Source organism: Calonectris borealis, chromosome 26, assembly GCF_964195595.1.
Source record: "Calonectris borealis chromosome 26, bCalBor7.hap1.2, whole genome shotgun sequence".
Lineage (NCBI taxonomy): Eukaryota > Metazoa > Chordata > Aves > Procellariiformes > Procellariidae > Calonectris > Calonectris borealis.
Window position 1 is genome coordinate 4,976,364 of NC_134337.1, and position 13,255 is coordinate 4,989,618.

The 13,255-nt window shown below is 58.1% G+C and overlaps 1 protein-coding gene across 1 annotated transcript; it reads left to right on the forward strand.

The window, feature by feature from the left end:
* Positions 1–328: 328 nt before the first annotated feature.
* PRELP (proline and arginine rich end leucine rich repeat protein) lies at positions 329–12,150 on the forward strand. The gene is made up of 3 exons (XM_075174221.1): positions 329–437; positions 7,028–7,979; positions 9,846–12,150. The coding sequence occupies exons 2-3, from the start codon at positions 7,043–7,045 to the stop codon at positions 10,022–10,024; spliced, it is 1,116 nt and encodes a 371-aa protein (XP_075030322.1). The 5' UTR covers positions 329–437; positions 7,028–7,042; the 3' UTR covers positions 10,025–12,150.
* The last annotated feature ends 1,105 nt before the right edge of the window (positions 12,151–13,255 follow it).

The following is a 13,255-nucleotide window of genomic DNA, read 5'->3' on the forward strand; positions in this document are numbered from 1 at the left end:
CCGTGTTGCTGGAAAGCGCCGTCCCAGACATGCGCTTCTGGAACAGGGGCCGTGGCAAGGGAAGGGCTTATTTAAATTATTAATTAGCTTTGTTTTTAAACACGGGCTCCGAGCAGCCTCCGCAGCAGAAGGAATTGTTATTAAACGCCAGCCCTCCGGCAGGCAGGCCATGTGTGCGCAGCAGAGCCCGCAGCGCTTGGCTGCCAGATAAAGACGTTATTGTTGTCATCGTGCCTCCGTCCCAGCCCTCCGCCTCCCGCGCTCCCACCCACCCTCGGCCAGCGGCTCCCAGGAACAAAACCCCCGCGCTCGGCCGAGGCTCACTCGTGGCGGTGCCGAGAGGAGGAGGAGGAGGAGGAGGAGGAGGAGGGAGACAGCCAGAGAGAAACTTGTCTTGGGGATTAATAAGAGGCAGGAGGAGGGAGAGGTGCACACAGGTAAGCTGTGGGCAGGTGCTTTCCCCCAGGCTCTTCTCGCCTTGCCTGACCCTCCGACCCAGGACACTGCACTGGTCCACGATGCTCCTGCCCTCTCCAGCCCCCCTTACATGCAAAGCAGCATCTGCTCTTCCTTTTTTTTCTCTTCTCTTGTTGGTTTTTCTGTTCTTCGGCAGCTGGAGTCTTTGTTCCTTCCTTTTTCTCTTTTTGCAAGAGTTTTTCTCAGCATGGGGCAGGCTGGGGTGGAAGGGGGGTACTTGGGGCTGCAAAGTCAGAGGGAAGTCCCGTGTGTGATAGCGTTGCAGCTGCTGCCAGTCGCTTTCTGCAGGGGTGAGCGAGGACCCCCTTGTGTCCCCCCCGGCACCGACCTGTGCTCTCACACCCTCACAAGCCCACACATGCTTGGCTCTGGCTCTGCAGCCGGGGAGGCAGAGCTGGGGGTGCCGGGGGGGCTGCACAGCCCGAGCCATGCCCAGGGCAGTCCCCTGCCTTGGGAAGCAGCAGGGGAAGCGTGCAAGGATAGGGAGAGGCTGAGAGGGGAACGGACACCTCCGGAGCCGGGACTGCTACCAGGGAGCCTCCGGTAGCATCACATCACCGTGCCTTCCCTGCGCAGAGCACAGGCTCCTGGTTTCCAGCTGGATCTGCAGAAGGGCTGGGGAAACAGCCGGGGCTGGAAGGGGGGGCTGCTCCCCTGGGAAGTGGGGGCTGTGCGCAGCCCCTCGCTCCGGCACGGAGCGGGGAGCGAGGAGTTTCCCTGCGCTGCGGAGGGGACCAGCATCGCGCTGCTTTGAGAGCGAGATGGGAGAGCGCAGCGGAACAGCAGCTCAGCGGCAATTTTCAGCAAGCTGGTTTTCTGCCTGAAATTTAGGTGGTAAAGCCCGGCTCTCCTACCCGGCAGGCAGAGCCGTGCCTGGATCACGTAGCCCATTCCCAGGGCACTTAACACCACTTTTGCTGCCTCGATCAGCGAGGTTTGAGCCAGCCCTGCTCCAGGCAGGCAGAGAGGTGCAGCCCCCTCCCTGCACCCCACCGTGGGGCGAACTGCCGTGTGGGTCCGGTTTGGAGCCGGCTTTTTGTCTCTGCTCCGGCAGAGGCAGGAGATGATGGGAGGAAGCAACAGGGCAGCGATGTTCGCTGTAGTCCTGGGAAAAGCATTTTGTTGCATGGAAGAGTCTCATCCCAAACCTGCCCTTCCCTGTCTGTTTGGGAGTTTTAGGAAAAGCATTTACAGGGCAGAAAGTGGAAATTCATCTCCTTGGCAGCTGAACGCAAAGCACGTTGCACATGAGGGCTTGGAAACTTTCCTGGGAGCCTGCGATCGTGGGCCTTCCTTATGTGGTGCTCGGCCGACGGCATCCCGCAAACTGCCGGAGCTGCCTCCCGGGAAGCACCCTTTCCTCAGCCAGCCCGGGACAGGCAGCGCGGAGCAGAAATGCAGGGTACTGGGTGTCCCTGCTCCCCTGGGGAAGGGGCGGGGGGTGGCGAGGGGCTGAGTGTTTTCCCCTGGGAAGAGATAAAAGTGCAGCTGTGGGAGGTTTCCTCTGCCCTGGGGAAGAGACTGGAGGGGAGGGATGGGGCAGCAGCAGCTGATAAGGCACCAGAGCAGTTTCCCACTCTTAGAGAAAGCAGAGCCGGGGGGACCAAGGCGAGGTATCTGCTTGGAGGGGAGCAGGGTGTGCGTGGGGGGCAGGCTCGGGGGCCGGGCTGCGGTCGCTTTGGCAACATTTTCTCCCACGATTTGCTTTTGTCTGTGTCCAGCCAGTTCCACTGTGTGTGGCAGAGAGATCTGCAGGCGGGCTGAGCCGGGAGCAGCCCTGGGAAGGGTCGGGACATGCAGAGAGGGAGAAGGAGGAGGGAGGAATTGCTGACACGGAGAAGGCAGCAGAAAGGTGTTTTCTGCCAGGGCTGCCTTCCCACGGACCCTGCCGCGGGAGGAGGTTGCTGTGAACACGATGAGCCTTTCGCAATGAGTCTGGTGACTGTGGTACAGTGAGGAAATGCTCCTGGCATGCAGAGGGATGCAGAAGCCATGCATTGCCGTCCCTGTGTCTTGCAGTCCTAGGGCTGAGCCCAAAACTGTTGCTCAAGAGTCCGGGAGCGTGTCCGAGCTGCTGTCCTGCAGGGTCTCCTGGGATGCCCATGCCCTACGTGGACACAGCACTATCCCCTCAAGAAGAAATGCAGCGGGAGCCCAGCCCCTGCGGGTGCCTCGGCCAAGCAGGCTGCCTGCGGCTCTGCTTCTCGCTGGGAAAATGCTGGGAAAGGGCGAGAAGAGCGGGTTGTTGCATCAGGGCTCTGCTCCCCGGGGGACCCTGGGGACGTCTGGGTGACAGCGTGTCTGCCCTCCCCTCAGAGGACAGGCTTGCGCTGTATTTAGCCCTTTTCCACCATTCCCAGCTCTCCAGCGCCGCTGGATAAAGAGTTCCCTGTTTCGGTTACAGCTGATCAGACCCAGACTCTTGCAGAGACACAAATGGGCTGTTGCGGTGCTTGGACACGAGGGAAGCCGACGAGGGAGCTTTGCTGGCTCCTTTTGGTTGTTTTTAGTTTGCTCTCCTTGTTCTGCTCCAACGTGCAGGTTTCCCAGGCTGGGTGGGGGCATTTTTCCAGCCTGGGTGCTGCAGGGATGGTGGGAATTGGGGGTCCCAGTGGAAAAGCTGTGAAGGGAGCTAGCAGGGTTATGGGCAACAGGCTGGAAAGAATCCCTGGTCCAGCCATCTAGTCTTTCCCCTCTCCTCCCAAAGTTAAAAGCTCCCTTTATCCCTCCCAGCCCCTCCACAGGAGCAGAGGTTCCCGATGCATCGGTGATAAGTATCCAGAGCCAGCTCTCTGCATGTCTAACTGCTGCAAGAGGAGGCAGGGAGGGCAGGAGGCACCCAAGGGAGAGCGTCGGGACTTCTGCCCGTGACAAATCCCCCCGTGACCTTTACATAGCTCATAGAGGTTGCGATATTTGCCTGCCCTTGGCACCGGTCACGGGGCTGGCAGTGAGCACTGCTTGGGAGCTGTGGGTCAGTGAGATGCAGTGAAGATAAACTATTTGGAAAGCAAATGCCAGTGGCATTTGGGGCTGGAATTTCCAGCTGTTGTGCCGAATTTTTGTCAATTGTAATGGGATGACTGAGGGAGCAGCTGCCTCTTTCTGGGAAAGACATTGGCTAGCATCTGTTGGGTGCCTTGGGCTTGCACCCAGGCCAAGCTGCTCAGCCCAATCTGCTGCTCAGGAGGTGTCAGAACGGTTTTTGTCCATGAATCGAGCCTTTTCTTCACACCAGGTGGTCGGTTTCCTGAGTGCATTCATTACTTCATGACTTAACTTTATTCCAGTTGCATGGGTTCCTTGTGGATACCCGGGATCCGAGCTGTCCTGTCCATCGGGAAGTGGTGAGAAAGGTCGAGTGGAGGCATTTGCAGAGCAGGCGCTGTGCCGTGGCTCTGGCCGCGGATTCGGCAGCCAGTGCTCGTGCAGAATCAGGGTGTGGGATTTTGAAATCTGGCTTCTTGCATTCACGCCAGTAAATTCAACTGCATGAAACTGGATGGAGAACAGACTGCCGACTGTGTTGGGTCCAGGGAGAGCTGGCTTTGAACTTTCCAGCGTGTTGGAGGCAATTGTAAAGCTTGTGGTGGCCTCGGGCTTGTTGCAAAAAGCCCGGCTGTGACCCCGTTGGGGACGTTATTCTGGATGCAGGGCTGTTGTGGGGTCTGCTGGCTGTGAGCTGGCTTCCTGCAGATCGCTTGGAAGTGGGTCCTGCTTTCCCTGAGCAGGCTGGGGAGCGGGGGGCAGAGCCTCCGTGGGGAGTTGCAGCTTTGCAGGGAGAGGCTGGTGGGGACCGGCAGCGGAGAAGGGTCGTGGCAGGGCTGGCTCTGCCTGGCTGCGATGGGCAGAGGGGCTGTGGCAGTCCCCATGGGGACGTGGCAGTGGGTTGCAGGCAGTACAGCGGATAAAGGGGGCCGCGTCTGCCTCCTGACACTTTCCTTCTGTGCTGACAAATGCCACATGATGCTGCCGCTCTCCAGCCTGAATTTCTGGCTCGCTGACTATTTCTGCTATATGCCGAGTCCTTAAACATCTGCAGCATTAAAGCCTCGTGCAGAGGGGATGGCGCAAGCTGTGCGGGGCCAGGTTGTTCCTGGAAGAGCTGAGAGCTCCGCCACTGCCCGACACCGAGGTGACAGCTCTGCCCTGTCCCCCACCCTCCCTGTGACATTGCCTGGGGTGGCCCGAGCTGAGCATCGCTCTGTGAGAGGAGGGAGCCCAACGCCCGGATCACAGCGTGTACTGGCTGGAATATCGTGTCTCAGCTGCCTCCTCCCCTCTGCCACAGGCCAAACGCAGACCTCGGCCCCCGCCGCTCCCCCGAGTGTTGTGGGTGTTAAAATCCAGGTCTGAGTTTTGGAGCTGAGGCAAAATCCGATGGAAAGGTCCGGGACAAGGTGGGGGGAGAGCCAAGTGCAAGGAGGGATGTGGCTGGGAAAGGAGCAGGGTGCTGCAGGGCCAGGGAGGGGACAGCACGTAGAGCAGCTCCCTGTCACGAATTTGTCTGTTCTCTGCAGCCCGCCGTTGAATCTGAACTCTTACAACACAGAAGCACGCACGTACATCCCCAAAGGGGACTTACTGCAGCACTGCTGAGCTGAATATCTGGCAGCATTCGGGCCCCGTTGCTCTTCCCCTGTTCCTCCCTTCCCCCAGCAAGATGCCAGAGCTCTGATTGAAAACAGCAGGCGTGTGAGGCTTGTAGGGTTAAACAGAGCCAGATGGGAGCGGAGCGAGACAAAAAGGAAAGTAACAGGCTGGGCCTGGAGGGGGGGGCGAGGACAGGATCTTTTCTTGGAGAAAGTCAATTACTTGGAGCCCCAGGAATTCGTGGGATCGCTTCAAAGGGAGCCGGGCTGGCGCAGTCCTGGGAGCAGTGGTCCACCGAGGGGCCCTAAGGGCATCCCTGGGTGGGATGCGGCCCCGGTGGGAAGCTGTAAGCAAAAGGGGGTTGGTGTGGCAGGGGGCTACCCCAGCAGTGTTGGTCTGTGCTGCTTGCTGGTGGGATGAGGGCTGGGGACATTTCCCTGCTGCTGCCCAAAGGCAAATGCGATGTGCCCGGCTCAGCCCTGCCTGTTTGCAGCTCCCACCGGCCATGCCGAGCTGAGCGGGGCTGGCTGCGCCCGCGCTGCCCGTGACCCCCCAGGCATGACAGCAGCTGCAAGCTCAACTCCGTCATGTCGCATGGGAGAGAGCAACGAGCCGGGAGAGCCTGATTTCCCTCCAGCATCACCAAAGATTTCTGCCCCACGCTCCCATCCCAGCAGCACTGGCTCCCGCGGCAGACGCTCCGTTTCCCCAGGAGATCCATCTTCCTCTGAGTCTCCTCATCTTCCTCCCCGTCTCATCTCATTTGATTCTCTTTCCCACCCTGCCTCTGCCGAGCTCCTCCATCTGCCTCGCTGTGCATCCAGCTCAGCTCTGTTCCTGCTGGGGTGACAAATGCTGCCGGGAAAAGCCTGGCGAGCACCCCGAGGTATCTGCTGCCCGCCCAGGAAGCCCACAGCCTGGCCTGCTCCAGCTGGCCCTGGGGAGTGTCGGAGCATCCAAAGCACCTTCTACACGGGGCTTTCTGGGGAGCTCGTCTGCAACAAGCTGGATCTCTCCATCCTCCAAGGCATCAGCTGGAGAGCTACCAGCAACAGTCTTGCAGGGACGATTGCTGCTGTTCCAGGCAGCAGCAGGGAGGGCAGAGATGGGACAGGCAGCCTTCATGGGCTTGATAATGACCCAGAGAAGAGGGAGAGGTGGTTTGTGTAAGGTGTTGGGCTGGTGTCCAGGAGAGGTCCTCTGGCTAGGGGCAAGCGTAGTCCTCGCCTGATCCCTCCAGATCTCCCACTTTTACTGGGACTCTCCCCAAATAACGATCCCAGCCCAGCACCCTGCGGTGGGACTGGAGGTGATGGATCGGTTGTTTGGGCAGCACAGGGAGCTGTATAGCCAAACGCCTTTAGTCTCGCCCATGCGTAATTTTGCAAATGTCCTTTTTATCGCCCGGCCTTGAAAATGGGCTGTCCTGCATTAAATCCTTGTCCCTGAAGCACAGGACCATCCGTCTTTGCCGCCCCACTAACTGCCGCTGGCCTTCCGATACTGTTGCTCAGCCAATTTGCTACTGAATTATTGATTTTTTGGCTCAAGTGCAAAATTAAGCCTAATCCATCAAGGGCTCTGAAGGGGCAATCCATCCTTTGGGGAGAGGGCACAGTGGTGGTGGGACTCCTGGGAGGGTCCAGGCTCGGCGAGGCAGTGCTGGTGGTGATGTGCGGGGAAAAAAAAAACCCAAACCAAATTAAAAAAACCCAACTCCCCCCGCAATGGCGTAAAGCTGAGCCAGAGAGAGGGGGGATCTCAGTGACTCATGCTCTGGAGAAGGGTTGGATTTAAAGATAACTTCCAAGGGGAAGGAGAGAAAATAGCAGGTTACTGGCAGGGATGTGGGGTAAATTCCTGCCTGTCAGAGACTGCAGTGATGGGGGAGATGGGAGATGATGCGGTACCTAAATCGGGTGCTTCCTAACCCACCTCTTCTTGTTGCCTCCCTCAGGGAAACATCTGGACCATGAAGGTGGCCTTCAGATTGCTTCTCCCACTTGTTCTTGTGCTGATCTCGGAGGTGAGTGGGCAGCGGAGGAAACCTCCCCGGAAACCCACTCGCCCGCCTCCCGAATTTGTTGAGCCCGTCGAGCCCACAGAGCTGCCCCCGCCCCTGCCGCCGGGTCCCCCCTCCATCTTCCCCGACTGCCCCCGAGAATGCTACTGCCCCCCAGACTTCCCCTCCGCCCTCTACTGTGACAGCCGCAACCTGCGGAAGGTCCCCATCATCCCGTCCCGCATCCACTACCTCTACCTCCAGAACAACTTCATCGACGACCTCCCAGAGGAGTCCTTCAGGAACGCCACAGGGCTGAAATGGGTCAACCTAGACAACAATCGCATCCGGAAGGTGGACAGGCGAGTCCTGGAGAAGCTGGAAAACCTCATCTTCCTCTACATGGAGAAGAACCAGCTCAAGGAGGTGCCTTCCTTCTTGCCGCCCAACCTGGAGCAGCTGCGTCTGAGCAGAAACCAGATCTCCAAGATCCCTGCTGGGGTCTTCAACAAGCTGGAGAACCTGGTGCTCTTGGACCTGCACCACAACAAGCTAAGCGATGGGGTCTTCAACAAAAACACCTTCAAGGGACTCAAGAACCTCATGCAACTCAACCTCGCCCACAACATCCTGAGGAAAATGCCCCCCGGGGTGCCCAGTGCCATCCACCAGCTCTTCCTGGACAGGAACAACATTGAAGACATCCCCAGTGACTACTTCAAGGAGTTCCCCAACCTGGCGTTCATCCGGCTCAACTACAACCAGATCTCTGACAAGGGGCTGCCCAAGAACTCCTTCAACCTCACCAACTTGCTGGTGTTGCACCTGGCCCACAACAAGCTCACCAACGTCCCGTTCATCAGCCCCAAGCTGGAGCACCTCTACCTGAATAACAACTCCATTGAAAGTGAGTTGCACTGGCTGGTTGGGAGGCTGCGACGAGTCTGTGGGGGAGCGGATGGGCTTGGGGATGGCAAATGTTTCATTGAAAAAGGGCATTTTTCACCCAGTGGGATGTGAACTCTTCTTCAAAGGGAGGTGCAGGGGTGAGATGAGCTGGGGACTCTTTGTAGGTGAAAAAGGCCCTAAGGGGGATGGATTTGCACGTGGGGAAGGATGGCCTGAGGATTAGGGTGGCAGCTGAGGAGCAGGGCTAAATTCCCCCTGGTGCTGCAGGGCTTTTCTTGTTCGTTGTCATGGGCAGCTCTTCTTTGGGGCCACCTGCCATCTAAATAGTTACTTCCCCAGCAGGGCTCAGAAATAGGGATATTTAAAAAAGAGAGTCTGTGCACATATTTTAAGAACAGATGCCAAATACGCAGTCAAGATGGTTAGAAATAACCCAGCTTAGCTCTCGAGCTGAGCCTCGCAGAGGAAGGAACAGGGAGAACAAGGCTGCGATGGAGGTTGCCTTGGCAAACCAACCGGGGCAGTTTCACACCGTTCCAGGCAAAGCACTGCAACTTCATGGGAGAAGTGCTGGCCTGTGAAATGTGTAAGCATCGCTAGCACATTCGAGAAGACGACAGAGACCCATTCCTGGTCACCCCAGATGTTTCTGCTATTAGAGGTCCAGCAACCTGCTGTCCTGGCTATCCGCGGGGAAGCAAGAATGCGGCACTTCTGCCAGAAACCCTCCATGTGCACCGGGAAAAGCGTGCTGGGCCCTTCTATTTCTGGCCGCGATGGAGTGCATGGGGGCTGCAGGACCCACCCAGGACATTACTCGGCTGTGAAGCAACCCCCAGGCAGGACGTTGGTCCCCACAAGTGATGTGACACAAGCACTTCCATGCTGCGGTGTTTATTGTGCAGTGATGGTGTGTGGCTTTACATGTAAGAGTGGTCCGCTGCCAAAGAGGAGTTGTAAAATCTCAGAGCAGCTTTAGCGGGCCGGCTCCTGCCCAAGCAGGGCACTGAGCATGAGCCAGGAAGGGACGAGCAAGAAAGCCGCTCTCTGCAGGCGAGCACTAATAGCGTTATGGCATGTGATGCCAGGGGGAGGGACAAAACCCCCACAAAGCCACATCCCTTCTCCCAGGGGGTCACCGGAGAGGGTTCCCAGGCAATAATGACGCAGTGATGAATGTCTGGTTCAAAGGCCGGTTAATCTGCATTTTATTTAAGCAACGCCAAACTGGAGCCAAAGGGGACCTTGGGGCAAAGGTGGTGACTGCTGCTGGCTTCACACACACCGGTCCCCAGGTCCTGCTAGGGCTTTCCATGGAGAGATGCCCGCGTGGCCATGCACATCATGTCCCAGCTCTTTTTTTTGCCTATTTTACCCACCTTTTATAAGGTTTCAGTCCCTGGAGTTGGGTATCAACATAAGAATCCCCGGGTTTATTTTCCGTAATGCAGGCCCTGGGGTGGAGAGAAACGTGAAAATCCAGAAGCAAGCAATGAGCCGGTTATTGACGTTATCTTCAGCGAAACGGTGCTGGAGCATGTTTCCTTGATGTTTTTTTGAAGGCTTAGGGCTGGCTCGGCAGGTTTCATGTTTGAAATAATCCCTTTTCTCTCTCAAATGACACTGCATCGCTCACCGTGCTTTGGCTGAAGGTGACCTACTTCATTTCAGAACAAAAGCAAGATTTTCCTTTCACTGGGGCTGCGCCGTCTTCTGGGAGAGGCTGGGGATTCTACCCCTTGGTAGCAAAGCAACCCCATTTGGGGGTTCAACAGGCAGGCAGGCAGGGAGGGGAGTCTCTAGCATCCCTCTCTGTCTTCCCTTTCCTCTAACCTGCATCCCGCTTTTCCTCTTCTCCCTGCAGAAATCAACGGGACGCAGATCTGCCCCACCTCGCTGATGTCCATCCAGGATTTCTCCCCCTCCGACCTGGACAGCGTGCCCCGGCTCCGGTACCTGCGGCTGGATGGGAACCTCCTGAAACCCCCCATCCCCTTGGACCTGATGATGTGTTTCCGTCTCCTGCAGTCCGTGGTTTTCTAGCCCTGCCCGGCAGCACGCCTCTCCCAGGACTTGGCTTTGCACAGAGACTCGACCCCCGTCGGCGTTTGACACGTGGGACCCTCTTTGCCTCCCTCTCCCCCCGCTCACACTCCGCCTCCATCCCTCTCGCCTTTCCCCCTTTCCTCTCCTTCAGCGGCCGTGGACACGCGTGCAAGTGCATCCTTGGGTACCACTGTCTGCAGGACAGCACCGCCTCGCAGCAGCCATCCCAGGTCGCAGCATCAGCCCGGGGTGGCTGCCACGCTCGCCCCAGCTCCCTGCCTATGGCTCCTGCCTTCTCTGCCCTCACCCCAGCCCCGGAGCTGGCTCTGTCCCTGCCCTTCCACCCGGCAGAGTTTCAGGAGGTTGGATTCGGTTTTAGCCAAAAGCATCTCCGGATGGAGCTGAGGAGGGAGCCCAGGGGCCACCTTGCTGCAGGACTCGGGTCATATCATTGCTCCGGGTGGCTGCACCTGGAGAGCCCGCGGTGTCCCTGGGGAAAAATCCCCAGTGACGGAGGTGGAGCAGGGATGCCCTGGGCTGGTGTGCCGAGGGTGCAGACGGCCACCCTGCAGCCTTGGGGTGCGGGGTGATGCCAGCCTGGCGTATGGGTGGCGGGTGGCCGGGGGAGCAGGATCGGTGCAGGCGGAGGGTGGCTGGGGCTGGCGCCGGCCGGCAGGACCGGCAACGACACCTCGTGGCCAGAGCCACGTCCCAGGGCCCCGGACGAGGGACACGCTCCTCTTGCCTGGGCCCTCCTGGGGGGCTTCAGCCTTCGCTCCGCATTGCTCTCCAGGCCAAGGGGCTTATTCCCTCATGGTGGTGTGAATTTGGCAGGGGGGAGTAGGAGGGTGTCCGGCCCCTGCGGCCGGAGCTGGGCTCCCCTGCTCCCTGTGTGGGTTGTACCTTCCCCGCAGCAACACACCACGCACCCTCCTTTGCAACACCAGCCCCCCTCCCCGCCTTTCATCCCTCCCAGGCTCCCCCCCGGCAGCACCAGTCCACGGTGCCGCAGCCCCCTCCCAGCATCCTGCATCCTCCCCCCGCCCCGCGCTGCGGAGATGCAGGGCTCAGCGCATCGGCCGCACTCTGCTCCTTCCAGCCAAACCCTGCCCTCCCCGGCGCGGGCAGGACCCAAAGCCTGCGGGACCCCGATGCCAACAGCCTGCCCTGGGCACGGGACCCCCCCCGGGGCAGAGCAGAGCCAGCTGCTTTACAGCGATGCCAGCAGGACACTTGCCTTCCTATTTAGGTACCTGGGGCCAGATGCTGACATGGGTGTAAACCCGGGCTCTACCGGGGCTGGATTGACCCACGAGATCTCCGCTCTGCTCTCATGGTCCTTCTGCCTTGACTCCCACCTCCTGGAAGTTTTACTCTCAGTCACTTTCTTGAACCAAACACACATGACTGGTTTTGCTTTTTTTTTTTTTAGAAAAAAGGAAAGAAAAAGAAAAGGGAAGAGTTACTCTTTTGGATAAAGCTATTTTTTATTCGCCCTTCTCCCTGTTTTCACATGTATTGCTTCCCTCTTTGATAGCTGTACCTGCATATATAGGGTGTCCGGGTTTAGGGGGTGTTATTCTCTTTTCTCTTCCTGATTCTCAGGATTTAGATTTAAGGCCAAGCATTAGAGGAAAAGAAAAATCCAATTGAAATAAGCATTAAAGCAATAAACCAAAGAAACCAGCTGTTACCTGCTTTATGTTCAGCCACCAAAACTGACCCTTCTCCGAGACGGGCACGGACGGGCACCGTGTCCCGCTCCCCGGGAATGGGACAGGGACGCTCCCTGCAGCCTGGGGACACACCAGTGACCCTGCGAGCTGGGTGCTCCCCCCTTCCCAGTGCTGGAAGGTTCATTAAACCTCCGTGCTAATTCAGGCTTGGTTTTTTCATGATAAAAGTCTCTTCTCCAAGTCTTCCTCCAGTGGGCTTCATTGGGTTCAACAGGTTTCAACCTTAAACCCGGAGACCCTATGTATATATTTATATATAATGTGTATATATACTGGTAGACTGTACAGATATATCTAGAGACATATGTAGTTCTCGACTGATTTCAACTCAATGGTATTTTCACTCCTACTCTCCGCAGCAGTGAAAATAAAATGATTCACAAGGGACCCAGAGCCGCAGTCGGACCTGCCTCTCTCTGATCCACCCTCATCTTCCTCGCTGCACGGGAGCTGCTGCTTCATTCAGGACAAGATTTCCTCTGTTGGGGCCAACTTTCCCAACAGTCGGAGCTCAGGAGACTCCAGGGGTCCCCACAGCGGGAGGCTGGCGGGCACGGGGGTTGTTTGTGGTGTGCCTTCGCTTGAACCGATGCTGGGTTGGACTCACAAGCAGCACCAGGCAGGGCTGCAAAGCCTCCCTGCAAAGCCATGGTGGGCAGGCTTATGGAGCATGTGCCTGTCTTAACGAGCACCTCTGCTAATTAAAAGAGCCTGACCTCGGCTACAGGGCTGTGGCTGCAGCTGATGGGTGTTATTATCCCTGCAAGCCGGCTGGAAGAAGCCGATGGCTGCATGCACCGTGTGTCAGGGCAGGTTGCATGAACTCGGGTTGAGCTGCCCCTGCGTCATCTTTGTGCTCCCAGAGAAGCTGGACAAATGTCCCCAGGGTGAGTTTGCCCCAGAGGAGCAGCGCAGAGGAGCTTCAGGAGGTGTGTGGGGGCAGCTGGGGGGGTGGCATCTCTCCCACCCACAGCAATGAGCCCGGATCCGTCCCCAGAGCTGTGGTCGTGCGGGGTGCGCGCATGTTTTCACACGAGCAGAACGGGTGTAGGCAGCGACTTATCCTTCTGCCCATCGCTGCAGCTTCAAAAATCTCCTCTTGCTGCTGCTCTCCCCACGTGAATCATGAGCGGAGAGGGAGGACGGCTGTGGGCGTGGGTGCAAACGCATGGGCTGCGGCGTGGGGCTGCTCACGGGAGCGTGCACGCTGGCAGGAGGGGGATGCGTGTGTGTGTGTGCGGAGCAGGCACAGGCACCGAGCTCCCCTTATGTTTTTGAGCTGGAGAATAAAATCTCCGTATTTTGTGATGGGGATGTGAATCATGCACTCGCTGCCTCCCCGGGCAAGTCAGCTCTGTCTCCCGGGGGAGCTGAGCACCGCAAAACCAGAGGGGCTCGTTTCTTCTCTCTGCAAACAGCCGCCGTGCTGCCCTGGGAGCGGGACCTGGGTCAGTGGCATGGGAAGCTTTCCCCTTGCCGTGCGTGTTGTGGG